Source organism: Nesoenas mayeri (genome assembly GCF_963082525.1).
Source record: "Nesoenas mayeri genome assembly, chromosome: 2".
NCBI classification, from domain to species: Eukaryota; Metazoa; Chordata; class Aves; order Columbiformes; family Columbidae; genus Nesoenas; species Nesoenas mayeri.
In genome coordinates, this window is record NC_137543.1 from 24,413,975 (window position 1) to 24,432,772 (window position 18,798).

The following is an 18,798-nucleotide window of genomic DNA, read 5'->3' on the forward strand; positions in this document are numbered from 1 at the left end:
GATTCCAGTTAGGGGTTTTATCAAACTTGGGGGATATTGAGAATCTCCTTGGATCATGTATCTGATAGATGTGATTGATGGATCTGCTGGAACCAGACCTGTTTGTAATTCTGCACAAAAAGTGTGAGTGCACTGAATCCTCATTAGCTACTGTGTTTGCAGATGGGAGGAGGAAACTGGTGATTTTTAGGGTGCTTCTAACAATTAAATTTATTACGTACACTGAGGCAGATCATAAACTGACTTCTTTCTCTTTAAACAGGAGGAATTGTTTAGTAACTTTTTTAAATTGTTACAAAGTTTTGCAAAAAGTTTTATTGGAACAATATTGTAGTTATGAATTGAAAAACAAAACCAAAATCCAACAAACAAAAAAAACCCCAACACTGCAACAACAACAAAAAACCCCAGTGTAGAACCTGCTAGTATCTCACTCTTCTTGTCCATGCTGGTGTTTCATTTCTAGACAGCTGTTGAACTGTATAACTGAATAATTAGCTGTGTTTCAGTTGCCTTTTGGGAGGGTATTCAAGAAGGCAGTTTCACGGCATCTATCACAAAGAGAAAAATGTGTCTTTCAGCTGATTCTTTGTTTCTAAAGGTAATAAAATGTTTCAGGATTCAGTTTTGTTACCTCCTCCCCGCATTAAATAGGATTTCATACTCTAAAATGTGCTACCGTGTTGAAATGTATTTTGGAGTTTGTTTTCAGCAGTAGAGTGATAAACTAAGTAGTATCATTGTGGTGCAAAAACCTGTGGAGCCACCAACTGCCTGTGAATGTGTTACATCCTTATACTCTTTCTAAAAAGGTTTCTCTCTGTAGATTCCAGTAATGGAGCTTCACAGGATGAAATTTATAAAATCTCCACAATATAACAATCTTTGTCTTCTTCAGTAGCATTCATGATACTAGGCAAATAATAACAGTGAAAGATATTATTTTGATTTTCTTCTATTTATTTAAATAGTAAAGATTAGTTATTCAAGGAGCTAAAACCTCAAAGACATAGTACCTCTACCAAATTAATGTTGATTATTGAATGTGTTCACGGGCTATGTGAAATTCAGATATGTTACCCTAACTGACAGGCAGAATGAGTGGCAAGGATTTTCTGATTAGGAAATTCCAAATGTAGTATATGAGTGTCTCATTTTTCTTTAGGTGTTTCCTAATTAATCTGATTAATTTTTTATGTCAATAAAATTGTCCATAAAAGAACCTTCACAAAAAAGACCTGTTTTCAGCCTGGACTTCATTTAAAATGCTAGGCCCTTTAAGAATAATAAAAAGAAAATCGTGTCCTGGCTTGTGCAGTTCTGCTCTCATTTAAGATGTGCTCTTCAGTCCAATGTTCAGCTGAACCCTAATTGCTGCTTATTGGGCAGGTAGGTGGTTTCTGGCAACATTTATGGTAGAAACTGTGAGATTGTCTAGTGCCCTGTTCACAAGTGGCCATGGAAACTGCCCTGGATGGTACAGCTTCCCCCTGTCCTTTGTCGTGCATATACTGTAATTTGCTGTGGATTCTGGTTTCACTGCAGGGTGTAGGACTTGCCACAGAGCAACATAGGAAAGATGGTCCAAAGCAGAGCTGGGCTCAAGGTTCAGAGGTGGAAGGGCCAGTGCAGGACAAATTTGGAAGGGGCTCTGTCATGGAGAGGTAAAGACAAACACTGATTAAGCTGCTGTGATCCCTCAGGCCTGAGTTCTGATGTCTCACAGCTTAGAGGTGATTTTTTTTTTTTTCTCAAAAAAAAAAAAATGGTTAAAACTGAAGACTCAGACATATGATCTAACCCCTTTGCTGCATATCTGATATGTTATTTGAGTAAGACCTGCCAGTCTGTCTCAGATGTAGGGGAGCCGGGTGGTTGGGAGCTTATATTGAGTGCTAGCTGGTGCTGTTGGTTTGGTTTTTCTTTTAAGCAACAGTTGTCTAAGGCTGGCTGTGTGAGCATTGCCATTAGCCCTGCGGTGAGACCTGAACTCATACCAATAGCTGTGGGAAACTTGGGAGAAAGTGGTAAGTGGGGTGGAAGCAAAAAATTACTAGAAGTAATAGTTTGGGAGAACACAAGGACTGGAGGAACAGAATGACTGAAACAGCTTAGTTCTGTTTTAAAAATAGGACAGAATTCTTTTAGGATGGCAAAGATGTATTTGCAAGAAATGGAAGCAAAAATGAAGAATAAATTCCTATCAGGTGAGCATTTTGGTTTTATTCCTGGAGATTTGGGACTAGCTTGGTAATTCTATGGTGATTGCCTTGCAGGCTCCTTGGAAGGAAACAGGAATAGGTGGAAACTAAATCAGAGTGTTTGGAAAGAAAGAGGGAGTGTAACTTTTATGCAGAGAAATAAGTAAGCCAAAATGAGGAAACCGAGAGGGAAGATGAAATGGAAAACTGGCATTTGTGGGTAGTTAATAAACGAGAGTGCCGAGAGCTGAGGAGGAGAGGTACACGCTTGTGAGGGCATGGCATAATTAACAAGTTGGACTAAACATTTGGAATAAGTAGTTCTGTATGTTTTACTGTATTTAGAAAATGCATCTAAAATTTTCAGCTAACACAGCTCGTCACATGAAGATTTTTAGAAAGCTACATTAAATAAATATAGATGTTTCTGAAGTAGATATTTTGAACAAACATACAAAGCATAAATGTGGATTTAGGACCTTAACTCTAGCTCTTGAATATCTCCTTTTGTGACTTTTATTGCCTGCCATAAAAGAATGATTCATGAATTCCCTCTTTCTTCTTGTCCTTGGTGAATTATAAAGAAGTCACTTCTTTACTGTGGTTCTTAACTGCTGTGTAGTTGATGAAAATAATTGGCAAAGGCAAATATTTTTTCCCAGAACTTTGGAGCTGAGTAGGACTCCAAAACTAAGCTTTGTGTACCTGCAGAGAGACAGGTCAATGTTTATTATCAAACAGGAGATATATGTTTTGGCACCACATAAACAGCAGTTACTGGCCTTCTGTTACAGCTGTGTGTTTTCAATAGCTACTGCAGAGCTGGCTGTTAAGAGCAGCTAAAGATAAGATTAAATGTCATCAGTTCAAAGTTCAGAAGAGATCATTACTGTCAAGGACAGGAACAGCTCAGTGTTAGCCACTGCTTTATACCAGAAGCACTTTGCTTGTGCTGACAGTCTTGTATCACAAGCAAAGTAGGTAAGGCCAATTGCAGAGTAATAGAGTGCCACGTCTCATATCTGAGTTCATATACCAGTTTGGCATGGCTGCCCACTGAAAATGTAAAGCCTACATCTTTATGAAACAAGATGCCCAGGTCTCTTTTTGTAATTCTTGTGTTAGGCAGATAATGAATTGAGTTTTGTAAATGTTTTAAGTATTTGAATTAAAGCAAACTATTCAGTATTGAAACACTTTTTTCATTAAAATGATAGTAAACAGGTTTTGCATTGTTTTGTGTGGTTCCACTTTTCTTCAGTGTATGAGAAGTATTGTAGAATGTGGGTTTGAACAAGCTAAACCAAGTTTCAAGGCTAGTCAGCCTTCTTAGAAGCTACGGATACAATCTCAGGAAGTTCCCTTTCCCTGCTGCCCGTGTTTCAAACACAGGTTGAAGCTTCTGGAGCCTCTACCATGCTAGCAGTCTGTGTAACCTCTCATTTCAATTTTTTTGCCTTTTCTGAATACATATTTCTGCATATGGTTGTAGAAAAACAAATGACAAACTTTTACTCCCTTTTACTTGGGAAAATAGTTTCATCAAAAAAAAATAGCTTATTATTGCTGTCAGTAGAGCAGAGCCAGTTCTGAATAGTGTGTTGCTGTCTTGTAAATCTTAAGCAATGATACTGAATGCATTTGGGATAATACATACAGAAGTTCAAAATTTCCAATTATTTTACAGTAGTCTATCAGAGTTGTACTGCTTTCCCCCCCCCACAAGTGTAAATGTATAATTAGAGGAAAACTTGGGGAAAAAATTGTAAAGAAAATGACACAGTTGGTATAATCTTTACTAGGACAAACATTTCTTTATATAGGATGAACCTTTTTTTCCTTGTTGAAAAATCTGTCTACATACAGTTCTTGACAGTGTGAAATTTCTGTTCTCTAGGTAAAATGCTGCCTTTCTGAGTAAATTCTCACTGCTAGTGGACAAGTTACTTGATTATTTTTGTCATCTTGTAGTGTTGTCTTAGGTATTTTAGCATACATTTCTTAATCTTATTAGGAAAAGCGAGTTTTAAAACTACATCTGTAGAACTATGAATGCAAAAGGAAATAGTAATTCTAGTTTCCTAAGCAATTATTCCATAAAACTAAATGTAGCTAAGTGAGGGGAAGGTGAACTTGTCTTTTCACAGCAACTTCATGTGTGTCTGTTTAAACGAGCAGTGCTGTCATTTCTACTAAGAATTTTCAAAAGGGCAAAATCATCTCTTGAGACTGATACACAGCAATGGATAAAATAACAAGTGATGGGCTCAACGAGGTGCAGTTTAAATAGAGAAAATCTAATGGGAAGTAGCTACATTAGTAGCATCTGGATTTACTTCCTGGATCTCAATCTGAGTGGAAATCCTAGCTTGCTTAAAATTTGTCTTCCAGATTCTTGGCCTGATAAGCAAGGTGGATAAAGCAATTTATTTACTTGGCTTCAGTGCTGTGATGGTGGGTTTTGTTTAAACTTGCTATTGTTGTTTGATTTTTATCTAGGCTATTTTTATGATTCCTACAAATCCCCCTCCAACCTTCCGGAAGCCAGAGCTCTGGTCAGATGAATTCACAGATTTTGTGAAGAAATGCTTAGTGAAAAATCCTGAACAAAGAGCTACAGCAACACAACTGCTACAGGTCAGTAATTAAGTTACTGAGGAAATGCGAGTTTTGTGGCTTTTTTCCTCTGGTCTCAAACCAGAACTGTCTTAAAAATTTCCAAGGGCAAATCTCATTTTAACTATTATCATGCTGCATTTCTTTTCCATTTTGTCAAATACAAATGCCCCCATTTTACGTCTCCTTTACTACTTCTAAAAAATTAATTGTCCTTTATATAGCTTAGCGCTTGTTCTTGCTATTAAAATTGGATCCTTGCTTTGTGGTTAGAGGCCCTTGATAGATCTCAGGGTTTAGGCAAGTGATAAGTAAAGGACTTGAGCCTAGGTTACCCCTCAGTTTGGACCACCCATGGAGTGCATTCAGTCTGCCATTCTAGTCATGGGAAATTAAGCAGACAGGTTGCTCTGTGTCCTAGAAGGGTCTGACTTAGGTGGGCAGTATAAGGAGTTTGTTCTTGGGCTAGGTTGTACCTATTGGGGGCTTGTAAATTCAAGCCATGATTGGTGATGTAGCCCCCGCGGAGCCCAGAGAGGCCGGGCTGGGCTTTCCCAGCTCGCTGACTTGAGCCTGCTAGCGCTGCAGAAATTCAACAGTTGCATCTCTTTGGTACTGAGATTGAAGTATCTCTGCTTGATTTCTAAGAACTACAACAACTAAACAAGGAGGGACAGATCTATCAAAAAAGATTGTCTTTGTGAATTGGCCACACATTTGTGTGTGTGTGGAAGAGAGAAAATGTGAAGAAAATTGTTGTTCCTTAGTTACTTGTAGGCTTATTAAGACAGCCCTGAAGGCAGAGCATAACACAAATATGGGGCCAAAGAAGACAAAGAACAAAGATAGGGAAGGGAAGATTTCTAGAAAAAATTATAATAGGTTCCATGATGGTTGAAGTGGAATCTAAAATTTCCTATATATAAGCTTGCTTTGGTAATGAGACAGAAGTGAAAATTTTTGCTAGGTCCTTTGCTCTATTTACTTTCCTGATTCTGAATTATTTTTTTTTTTTTTTAATAATTTAGTGTTCTTTTGTTCTCGCTGCTATTGATAAATATTACTGTTAATTTTATTTGTTCATCTGTCTGCAAATGAATCTGATTTTTGGAAATTTCACCTGTAAGACTCATGCTAGATTTATTCTGCCTCTAGCTAGCAATAGCCTCTTTTAAAATCTAAATTCAAGTGAACTGCACTGCTAGGAGAACATAAACATTTTGCAAAGTAATTTGCAGTAATATGTCATCAAATTTGTAAGTCATGTTACATACATTTTATTTTCCACAAGGTGAGAACATGAAAATGTAGACTGCAAGGAGAGTAAAAATGCAAAGTTTTAGATTTTTCATATGATGTGTGAATCATCACTTGAGACCTTAAAGATTCAAAGTTTGTATGGTTAGCTGAAGACTGGCAGCTAGATAGAAGAGATTTGCATGAATGTGTAAAAGGGGAGGGTGGGGATGTGGAACGTCAGTGTTCCCCTTTCCATGTGCTCACTGGCCAGACAACCAAACACTGTGTCCAGCACAAGTACGTGTTGCCTTTTCCCAGAGCTGAAGTTTAGAGCATGTGTGATGGAGCTGGAGGTGCTGTGGGGGTGAATGAAAGTGCTGCTTGTGGGGAAAGATCATGGAGGAATAGGAGAGTAATTGAATTAATATATTAAGAGACAAGATAGAGAACAGGTATAGGACACTAGGCTTCATCAATTCTGTTCTTCATGTAAACATTTTTTTAATATTTAATAATATGTATCTGAGGTGCTTGGAGTTACCTTTTGCCTAAATTGTATTTGCACATAATGATGCAGAAATCAGAATTTTTGTAACAGCAGGTGTTTGCTAGACAGCAAAATAAATGTAAATGGTATTGTGCATATTTTGTCTTAAAGGAAGAAGTGATGTTTTAAATGGCCTTGAATTAAAAAATTAGTCTTCCTGCTAAAAGTAATGTTTTAGCATCATCAAGAAATGTTTTATGATTTGTGAAGCACAGGTTTGTTGAAGTAGGCAGCCATAGTTGCTTTTCTTACAGCCACTAATTTATGCTGTCAGTTTGTTAAGATTAATTAAATTCTGTAACTGAAAATCTGAAAAAGTTTGGGTTTTCTATGTCAATCACCACTCTATTTATTTACTACTTACTGCATGTTTCCTTTGGACAATTATATTCTTAACTATAAACAAGTTGTTTTATGATTACATTTCCCAAGGCTCGCTGTTATTAAAAATAGTTGAAGTAAAATCTTAGTTATGAAACTCCTAAAAGATATCGTATGTTGTTAGTGTAGATTTTAATTATTGTGTAATGCAAAGTAATATTTATCACTGAGATCTGTAGTGTTCAGAAATGCTTGTAATTACATCTGAAGCGTAGCTATTGTAGTGATGCTATATAATTTTTTTTTCTAGCACACATTTATTAAGAATGCCAAGCCAGTTTCAATTTTAAGGGACCTGATCACTGAAGCTATGGAGATAAAGGCAAAGCGACATGAGGAACAGCAGAGGGAACTAGAAGAGGAGGAAGAAAATTCGGTTTGTCCCTTTTTTTCCTATAACTATCTGTACTTTATAGATAAGTTATTGTTTTTCCTCTACTTTCTGTACTTATGTTCAAATACTTTTCTCTACCAGGCTTCTACCTGGTTTTTAGCCTATGAGGACTGCGTATTCCGCTCTTATCTATTATGAGTAGTGCTGTTGTGAGTAATGCCATATGAGCCAGCTTTCAGCACTATTCCATGAGATGTTCCAGCAAAGAGCTTTTCTAGGAGGTGGGAAAAGAAAGCATGTCAACTTCAGCTGTTCAGACTGACATAAAAATAAAAGAAAACCCACCAAAACTACAAACTGATAAGATTCCATTTTCACATATGGGCTTCTAGACAAATGGTTCAATTTTCAGTTCAGGGCACTTAGCTTTTTTTGCATCCCCCCCGCCTTTTTTTTTTTCTTTTAAGTGTTAGTTATGCAGCACATTAAGTAGTGATTACAATATGGTTGCACCTATAAAGTGAAAATGTGACAGCATTTTATTCTTCAGATGATGACGTCAGCATATGTTTGAGGACAGAAGCAGGTAATGTGATAAACAGGTTGCATTTAGAATTGTTTGGCAATGTTAGGAATAAGTCAGTGCTTCTGGCATTATTACTATCCCTACATGATTTATTTTAGAGCAGTTTTGTGCTTCAAAGAAGTGTATTGCCACAGAAACAATGAGAGCCAAGGTCATTCAGGAATAGCACACAGGAGGAGACTGGAATGTTAGCAGAAATCTTACAGCTTCGAGCAAACAGAAAAGAGCAGTGCAGTAATGCAGTCTGTCCCATCCCAAATTGCAGGAACCTTGTTATGTGTTACAGAGTGTTAGGTGATGATCTATATATAGGAATACTTTTCAAGTGATTCTGTGGAGTGTTTTGTATCCTAACGGACAGTATAGTCATTTGTTTGCTGGATGTTTTTCTGTTCTTAAGAGTATTGCTAGCTTGTGTTTATAAAGATGGTTTACTCTGGATTGTATTTGCTTAGTCAGTAATTAAACAGGCAGGGAAGGTTGGGATTATTGTTTTTTATATTAGGAAATGTTGCCTATGTGGAGATGTGTGACTTGCAGAGTTGGTGTTTGTGATTTGATATATTGAATACTTGATCTCTAAAGAGGCTGATTTATTACTGACATAAAACCCTACAGCCTTTACTAGCATGCTTTCTGCCCTGCTATTGCCTTCTGAACTGCAGACCTCAAACACTTGGGCATTGTTGATGGCTTTTGCATTAACCCAAAATTAGGTATGACATCTGATTACTCAGTCTGAGGTTCAGATGGGGAGTGAGATTACGAGGCAGGAACAAATCAATCCATGCCAGCTCATTATGTGGTGTTTATCTTCCATCGCCTACTATGGGGTGGAAGGGTGCAACTCAAATTGGGTCCACCTCAACTGAAGAAGCATTAGCAACTCCCCATGCTTCTTGCATGGGTACAAAAATCAGAACGTAACACTGCCTTTTCCCACGCTACTGCCACAGGTTTTTCAGTGTTTAATATAAGGGAACCTCAAATCCAGGATTGGGGCAGCAATCTGCAGTAGATGGGAGTTTTGCCGTTTACTTTTGTGGCACAGTCAGGGAACAGGATATGAGTTAAAAAGACAGAATGACTCTGCTTGTCAATAAGTGTAGAAGATTGGTGCCTCAAATCTGAAAATAATAGAAGTAGCTTTGGCTAGCAGGGCTGAAAGAGCAGAACCACAGAATGGCTAAAGTTGGAAGGGACCTCTGGAGGTCATATGGTCCAGCCACCCAGAGCTGATTGCCCAGGACTGTGTCTAGGCAGCTTTTGAATGTCTCTAAGGAGGGAAGCTTCACAACCTCCCTGGGCAGTTTGTGCCAATGCTTGGTCACCCTCACAGTAAAAAAAGTGTTTTCTGATGCTCAGAAGGAACATCCTGTATGTCAGTGTATGCCCATTGTCTCTGTTCCTGTCGCTAGGTACTGCTGAGAAGAGCCTGTCTCTGTCTTCTGCATATTCCCTTCAGATATTTGTACACATTGATGAGGTCTCCCCAGAGCCTTCTCTTCTCCAGGCTAAACAGTCGCAGCTCTCTCAGCCCCTCCTCCCAGGAGAGATGCTCCAGTCCCCTAATCATCTTTATGGCCCTTAATTGGACTAGTCTCCAGTATGCACATGTCTCCCTTGTACTGGGGAACTCAGAAGTGGACCCCAGTACTCCAAGTGTGACCTCACCAGTGCTCAGCAAGAGGGTATCACTTCCCTTGTCCTGCTGGTGACACTCCTAATGCAGCCCAGGATACCGTTAGTCTATGGAAATGCTAACTCATGGGCTGAGAGAAAAGACAATTTAATAGGACAGCAAAGGAAGAGAATAATAATAATAATTATAATAGAATATACAAAACGAGTGATGCACAGCACAATTGCTCACCATGCGTTGACTGATGCCCAGCCTGTCCCCAAGCAGCGATCCCAGTCCCCTGGCCAACTTCCCCTGGTTTATATACTGAGTGTGATGTCATATGGTATGCAGTATCACTTTGGCCAGCTTGGGTCAGCTGTCTTGGCTGTGCACCCTCCCAGCTTCTTGTGTACCTCCCTGCTAGCAGAGCATGGAGAGCTGAGAAGTCCTTGACTTGGTATAAGCACTACTTAGCAACAACTGAAACATCAGTGCATTATCAACATTATTCTCATACTAAATCCAAACCACAGCACTATACCAGCTACTTGGAAGAAAATTGTCCCAGCTGAAACCAGGACTGTATCCACTACTTATTCTATACTGTCTACATCATGCCCAGAATCCTACACTTTCCAACACATTTCACCACCGCTTTTCCTGTCTTTGGATATATATACACAGATATCATTCCCTTAGAGGGATGGCCCATAGACTAACATGTCCGTTGAATTAATTTAGTCTGTGACTTTGGGCTTCATCTGTCATAACAGTCTTTTGGGGTGGGAGAGATGGTGTGTGGTGTTGAACCATTGCATGCTGCATCCAGAACCTGCAGCTGGTGTATCTGGTATGGCCCAAGCCCACTGTCTGCAGGTTGAAGATCTTGATCTTGAGGAAGTTGTTGGGCACCAGCTGCTCAAGCCAGTTTTGGTTCCGCCACCGCTGTGCTTGCTTTGTTTTACCCAAGTTCATTCTCCATTGATCTGGGTGATTCCTACTGTAATATCATTGCTATGACATATAGCAACTACAGTAGTGATGACATCCAGTGGCAGGGTTATATAGCAATTAACATAATACAGTTTAATTCATTGGCTATTCTCACCTGAAGTCAAATCCCCTTGAGGTACACATTAGATTTCCCCATCCTTCTGCATCACCCACCAACTTCACCCAGGTCCTTGGACAAAAGCAATCCCATGGGTGGGTTTTACCTTTGCCTGAGGCAAGACAAACCCAGACTGTCTGGGCTAATACATTCTTCATGTGCACTATAGGGATTTTATCCCCTTCATCAAAGGTATGATAGGGCATGGCCAGCTCCATTGGTAGATCCCCTAGAGTTAACTAGCTATGTGGCTTTTACTTAACATGTATACCAATGTTTGAAGGTCCCACCACCTATTGCTACCAGTGTAGTTTTATCAGACCAGTGTATCATTTGATTTTCCTGCAGGCTCATGTGTGAGAGACATGTGATATGCCCACTCAATGCCATGCTATTTGGCCCAAAAGTCTATGAAGTTGTTTCGGAAATGAGTCCTGTTGTCTGACTCATTTCTTTTTGGGGTACAGTGTCACCATAGCACTTGCTTCTCAAGTCTTAAGATAGTGTTTTGGGCAGTGGCATGGGGCATGGCGCCTGTTTCCAGCCATCTGCTGGTTGATTCCACCATTGTAAGCTCACGGTGCTTGCCTTGGCAGGTCTGTGGAAGCGTGATAAAATTGATCTGCCAGGCTTCCCTATATTTATAGTTCAGCCATCACCTTCCATAGGACAGAGGCTTTCACTACTTGACTTGCTTGATTGCAGCACGTTTTACATTCACGGATAACCTGTGCAGTAGTGTCCGTGGTCAAGTCCAGCCCTCAGTCATGAGCCCACCTGTATGTTGCATCTCTTCCTTGATGGCCTGAAGTGTCATGGGCCCACTGAGCTATAAATAATTCACCCTTAAATTGCCAGACCAGATTCACCTGAGCCACTTAAATCTTAGCAACCTGATCCACCTGCTTGTTTTGATGCTCTTCAGTGGCCCAGCTCTTGGACATGTGAGTATCTACATGATGTACTTTTACAACCATCTTCTCTAGCTGGGCAGGAATATCTTGCTACGATGGGGCAGCCCAGATGGGTTTGCCTCTGCACTGCCAGGTATTCTTCTTCTGTTGCTGTAGCCACCCCCCGCCACCAGGGCATTGGCCACCATCCGTGAGTTACTATAGAAGTAGAGCACTGGCCACTTCTCGTGTTCAGCAATGTCTAAAGCCAGCTGGATGGCTTTCATCTCTGCAAACCGTCTTAATTCACCCTCTTATTCAGCAGTTTCTGTGACTTGTCACACGGAACTCCGTACAGCAGCTTTCTTCCTCTGGTGCTTTTCCACAACGTGACAGGACCCGTCAGTGAATAGGGCATATTGCTTCTAATTTTCTGGCAGTTATAAAGTGGGGCCTCTTCAGCACGTGTCACCTCCTCCTCTGGTGATATTCCAAAATCTTTGCCTTCTGGCTAGTCTGTGATCACTTCCAGAATCCCAGGGCAACTGAGGTTTCCTATTGGAGCGTGCTCTGTGATCAGTGCACCCCACTTACTCCGTGTAGCATCAGTTGTGTAATGTGTAGAGGGGACGCTCTCTTTGAACATTGAGCCCTGCACCGGCAGTTAGGGTTCCAGGAGGAGCTGTGCTTCAGTACCAACCATTTCCAAAGCAGCCTGAACCCTTTCATAAGCTGTCAATGTCTCCTTTTCTGTTGGAGTGTAGTGGGCCTCAAATCCTCTAATATCCCTGACTCCAAAGCCCCAGGAGTTTACCTTGCACCTCCTCTGGTGCTTCCTGCCATTCTCCCCAGCTGTGGTGCTGGGCTGAATGTTCAAAGGGTCCCCTCTGCGCATCATGGAACTGGCAGCGCAGAGGTGTGAGCATCAACAAACCAAGAAGCAAAAGTCAGCCCCTGCTTGAAAGAATTGCTCTTAAATATAAAGCAGAAGGTCAGAGTGTGTGACAGAGAGGCATAGGCAGAGGAGATAGAAGATTAGTCAGCATGGGAAGCTCAGCATTAGCATACCTTGCTCAGTTTTTTTTCCTCAGGATCCTGATGTAGAGGAATTTTAAAGGGCAGTAACGATAGTCTTGCAGAGGGCTGGAGGCAGCCCTGCCAGTAGTAGGAGCTGATAAAAGAATAAAGGGGTTTGAAAACTTAATAGGTGATTAATAGAAGAGGCAGATTTGATACAGAGCTGACTTCCTGGTACAGAATGAAGTGATATAGGAGGCCATGAAAGGGGGCTTGTGAATGAGACTAGTTGGCTCAGAAAAGAAAGGTAGCAGAAAAATAAAGAGCGTGTCTTCACCGTAATGAAAGACAGATGGGGAGAAGTTGGAAAGTGAACCTTTGTAGTTGTATCACCTCAAGTGGAGGTATCACTAGATAAGACTTGGAGATGACAAACAGGCAAGAGGGATGAAAGTCTGGAAAAAACCTTTAGCAATATGGACATTTTGAAAATAAGAGTACATTTGTTAGGGTAAGCCCTTCGTACTGCTGTAGTTCTAAAAGACTTCAGAATTATTTAAAAAAAATACATTGAACATGCACATTATGCTGTATAGTGTCCTTGGAGTTAATTATTGAAGTTCTTTTAGAAATAGTTTTCTCATCCTTAGAAATTTGATGTCTTATACTCCTTTTTAGTTTTCTATGGTGATGCTGACTTACAGGCTATAATTGGTGAACTAAAATGAATAAATAATACCAAGTGATGTTTGCAGGGGACATTGAGAGATGAATCCTGGATTATTGAGTGCATAATATATTGCATTTGGACATAATTAAATAAGCCCTTGCAGTTGTATTTTTGAGCTAAGTAGTTTGCTTCCTCAGCAAGATAAGCTGGCTGCCTCTGGGTCTATTTTAATGCAAAGTAAACTTTGTGAAGAATGGGTTTAATGTGACACTGAAGGTAGGCTGAATACAAAGCACAAGAGAGGTTAATGCAAACTCTTCCTTAATATTTTAGAGCATGCGACAAGAGTTTGAGTGGGTGGATACTGCATATTTTAAGGGGTGGTAACTACTTGAACTACACGTTCTAACTCTACTTAACAAGTTATTGTATCTGGGTTTATTTGTTTTGGGAAAACACATAAAGGGTAATCCTTACAATTTTTTGTCTGTTTTGTTTGCTGTGAGAGAGCTCCAGTACTAGACTTGGTTATGCAAATAGTCTGTAGTCAAATTCATTGTGGCCTAAGGTAAGTCACACTGTCTTGTATTTGCTGCAGACCTATGTGTGCATTTGAAGGAATCTGGAGGATATGTTTACAATACCATGGTAGGTTGGTGGAGAGGTTAATTGTAGTTCTCCAGCAATGGCCAGATCATGGCAGAGAAAATGGATATTTTTTTTTTAAATAGTTTGCATAATTCTTGAAACTTCAGCAGGAGAAGGAATAAATCTCTTTGAGCTTGAGGGAGGTTCCAAATGTAGAGAAAAGGCCATGTGCAAAGATGAGAAGATATGTTACTCGTAAATAGAGCAAGCAAAAGGGAAGTACAAGCTGGTGCTGCTGGCAAAGTGGGAAGCGGTGATTTTCAGTGTGATAATTTTATGTATAATGTATATATTATGATTATAAATAGTTTACTATTTTATATTTAGAATTTTATAATTATATATTTATAATTTTATATCTTGATCATGGATGGATAAATTTCGTTACTCCTGGAGATCATTCTGGAGAGGCTTTTGGGCTTTTTATCAGCTTTATTGAAGGAAGACTATAAGCCACCATGTATTTACTACTTGTAATGGACAAGAGGATGTCTGGGTGTTTTTTACTGTAACATTTTTATCCAATAGTTAAACTTTTTCAAAAGTCTACTGTTATGAAAAGGTAAAGTAAAAAGGGAATTTTGTTCCTATTTTAAAAAATATTTTGTTTATGTTCTTTTGTGCTGTTGAGATGTTTTAATTCCATAAGTTTTCATATGAGTTTATGATTCTAAAAAATAATCTGTTACAAAGTTTGTAATTAGGATGATATTTTTACTTTTGTTTAAATGTCATATTTGGTAGCAAGTATGATTTTTGCTATCAGTAAATATATGGCTTTAATAATTTTTGTATTGCTTGGTAAGCCTTGAGTGAGAGAAATGAAGAGTACTGATGGTGAGGTGAAGAGGAGGGATCTTCTTGACAAATACAGTTTGTCAAAACTCCGTGTTTGGTAGAAACCTTTGAAGAGCTCTCATGTTGCCAAACTGATTTTGTTACAAACTGGTTTTAATGATCGTTTGGTTGTAATACAGACTTCCATGTTTTGCAACTGAATTCAAGTGCAGTACATCATCGTAAGAAATTCTAGATTATTTTGAGAAATTATACCAGCATCTTATCCAGTTGCTGTCACTAAAAATTCTGATCAGTTAAAAGCAGAAAACCAACCAAACTAGGAAACAGCAGGACAAACTGTTAGAATTTTTTATTTAATCGGAGAAGTTTTGTGTACCATTTTTCTTGAATTCTTGTTATTCATGTATTGTGTGCTGGAATAGTCCTGAGCAACACGTAGTTGTAATTGAGGCCTGAATTAAGTGAAAATCTGGACAGCACAGATTGTAGTTTTTAAAGCATACTAGGCAAATATTGATCAATAGACGCACAGGTTATTAAAGGAAAGTAGGATAAAAAATGGAAGAATAAAATTAAAGCATTAGAACATGCGTTTGTTATTTTGAGAAATCCCAACAACAAAGCCCCCAAAAGCCCACATTTTGATTTGAAATAATGCTTCATTACAAAATAAACTCAAAGATAATGTCTTTCATTTAATTTGGAATTTGTTTGGGGAGCTGCCAGAAAAACAATAAACCAGTTCTTTTTACACTTCTGAGTATTTTTTCTTTCCCTTCTGGAAAGGGAAAAGAGATAATGAGTGCCGCTTTGGTATACGGTTGTGGATGAAGTCAGCAGTCCAGCATTCAAGTATAAAGATAAATAATCATTGCACATCCCTCCTTATGTACCAGTTTCCACAGAACTCTGAAGAAATACAAGGCTGCTTGTGTGTAGTTTGCGTGTCTACACAAACATGCAGTTCAAGTGATAACACAGGTTTTGCTAATCCAGGATGCAGTGATGTCAGCAGCTCTAGAATGGGGTAATGGCAGTCCCTGTGTTACCTTGTGTAGCAGTAGTGCCAGTAAGTCGTGCCTATATTTCTTCATATTGTAATATCTATAAATATTTTCATAGTGTATGTAGAATTGGAGACGCTGTTCAGTTGGAAAGTAATAGCCACCTTGCACATAAATTTTGGAAAACAGTATCCTAGAAGTGCATTTTCCCCAGTGATATTACTGTGAAGTCGTCAATGTAGAAGTGCAAAGGCAGACTCAGACTTGGAGAAATACATATTTAATAACAGTGGGAAACAAGAGCAAATATTGATGTATTAAGTGGAGTCTATCGATGTTAAAGGTCTCTCATGGACAGTGAATTGAATTGAAAAAGAATGGTTTGAGTTAACCTGTCAGGGGCTTGAATTTATTCTTCTAAACCCCCAAGAATTTCCCATGTGAAGTGTGAGCAGTTGTGTTCATTGCTGACTAGTATGTGTTTTGGGACCCATCAAGAAGAAAGGTGTAAAATGTTCTAACCATGATAATCCTTTTGTTAGGAAACCATATTTAACCCTAACAGTTACATTTGAATTAGTTTTTATAGCTTGAATTCCCTCTTAAAGACATATATGTCTTGTAATGGGCACTCAGGTTACATAACTGAAAGTGCAGTGGAGGTGAGTGTGTGGTTTGGAGAATTAATCAGATGCAAAGATTTCACAGTTATGTGCTCTATTTTCAGGATTGATTCAGATTGTTTCCCTTCAAGCAAGGGTTGCATCCCTAAAATCGGTTATTTTTCATTTTTACCACTTTCTGTGAACATTTTATAGTATGGGAACTTGTCAATTTTAATGTAAGTTTTTTTTTGGAGGGCAAACCTTTCTAGTATGCAGCTGTAAATAAATGGCCAGGCTGAATACAGTCTTCATGTCTGTATCCTTCCAGAGCAATATTATAATATTACAGATAGTGTGCTCTGAATTGATTTTATGCCTATTATGAGAGCTGCTCGTGTGATGAGAATGCCTTCTGACAAACTGACATGTTTTGATAGGTGCTGAGGTAATTGTACAGATTTTTTTAATTAAGCAAAAATTGCAAGTGGTGTATTCTACAGAAGGTTAATCCCAATATCAAAGTTTAAAAGTTAGTTTAAGCATTACTAAACATGACTGATCTCTCCTCTTGTGTCTGAATTGGATGCTGAGGCTGGGCAGCTGTATTATGGGAATGTAAAGTAACTCGTTGCCTGGCAGCTTGCAGGAAACATGTCTAAATATTTATTTCTGTGGATCTTTAAAGGAATGAGCTAACAAGCAGCTTTTCCTGTATGTTTTCTTTTACATTTTAATGTCTATATTATGTGAGGAACGCTTAATTATTTTAAAATATTCAGATAAGGAATTTCTGCTGCAGTACTCCACCTTTGTTTTTCTTAGACACTTAGTGGTTGACAACTACCAACAACTTAGCCAACCGTCAATAATCAATTATTTCTATATGTAGGCTTATTTATTCATATAAAAGTTTCTTTGGTTAATCATATGTTAATTATGAGAAGCTGGCATCTTTTGAGACCTTAAGAAATAATCGCTATAATTATTGATTTTTATTTTTACAATATTTATATAGTTACTTTAAAGGAACTACTGAGTCATTTGAGTTATTCTGTATTTAAATATGATACATTGGGCTGTATTTTTCTCAAGGATTTAATATGTACTTTCGCATGTCTTTCATGTGTTTGTATGTAAATGATACATCTATGTATCTGTGTATATAAATATATGGAACTTTGCAAGACGAAGTGTTAAAACTTTTTGTTTTCATAGTGTTTTTCCTTTAAGCCGACAAACACTTGACATATGTGCTAATTAAATTTGATTATAGCCCACTAGGTGTCTTAGAAATATGTAAAGATTACTTTGTCGAGTGAAATATAGCAGCCCAAGGGGCATAAACAGCATTTTAAGAGCATATTGTTAAAAATCACAGCAATTTAGAGCCAGAAACTCAGGATAGGTAGAGTAAACATAGGGAGGTAATTTTAAGTGGCAAGTTGTTGTTACTAGGTATATCAATTACAAGGAGGTAGAAAACAAGCTTAAATGCTGTTTTGTGACATATGTCTGTTGAATTTGATGGGTTTTGAGTGTGCTGAAAGCTTAGTCTTGACCTGTTTTGCTAATGAGTCCAAACTTAAAGGTATGCTCAGTATTAAGCATATTTTGGGTTTGGAGTTGGGCTTTGTATATGTGAGGAATTTTTACAAAATCCTTGTTCTTGACCAAACTATAGTATGTGTTTATGTAACTACTACAGTGCTTTTACAAAAAGATAGCTGTGACTACAGCCACGTTTTTCAAAGGTGATGATGAGGTGTTAATAGTAAATGAAATAATTTTACAGGATACTAAATTTTGCCAGTGTGTAAATCTCCCGTTCATGTCTTGCAGCCTAGTCGGCTGTCTCTGGTGCCCTCTAGTGTTCTTCTCATATGCACAAACCAGAGCTGGAGATTCTTGAAGGCAAGCTGCCGTATTTGCTTGTCTTATTTAGTTTTTTCTTTATCAGCCTTCATCCCTTTTTTTCCCTATGAATGCTACAAATACAACAGAAAAATCCAGTAGTCTTTATCACCTCAGCTCATTTGTTTCTATCATGATATTGACTTGGGCATGATGTGCAAGATCGTTTTTTTCTGAGAAAAGTTCTAGTTTGATGAGATCTTTTATGTTACAAGCTTATTGTGAAGTCGTGCATGTTGTTTCTGCTGAAGCCTTTTTGAATTGTCCCTGATAATCGAGTCTCTGTGACTGTATTTTCATGCTTTAAGTGTTCGTTTTGTTAATCTTCTGACTTGCTGTTTTGGTAAACAAGGAGATCCAAAGGGTCTGGTAGGATTGCAGGGTATTGCAAACATTGTGCTCACTTTAGACTGTGAAGTTGTTCAGAGTTTCTGCAGTTCATTGTATTTTCTGTAGCGTTTCAAGAGATATTGGTGCTCTTGCTCGTGTGCTCTTTCTCTTGCTCTCTACTGGTCAATCAGAAATTTTCGTCAAAGAAAGTTTGGTGCTTATCACTTGCACACAAGAGAACAGCAGAGAGTTTAGTTCCAGAGTTAGCTGACTTTATTGC

The 18,798-nt window shown here is 38.5% G+C and overlaps 1 protein-coding gene across 1 annotated transcript in view; it reads left to right on the plus strand.

Moving 5' to 3' along the window:
* STK3 (serine/threonine kinase 3) overlaps positions 1-18,798 on the plus strand; it is a 127,332-nt gene that overhangs the window by 52,687 nt on the left and 55,847 nt on the right. The window contains exons 7-8 of the mRNA XM_080338585.1: positions 4,701-4,838; positions 7,235-7,360. Of these exons, the coding sequence (XP_080194711.1) occupies positions 4,701-4,838; positions 7,235-7,360 (264 nt within the window). The remainder of the gene's footprint in view (positions 1-4,700; positions 4,839-7,234; positions 7,361-18,798) is intronic.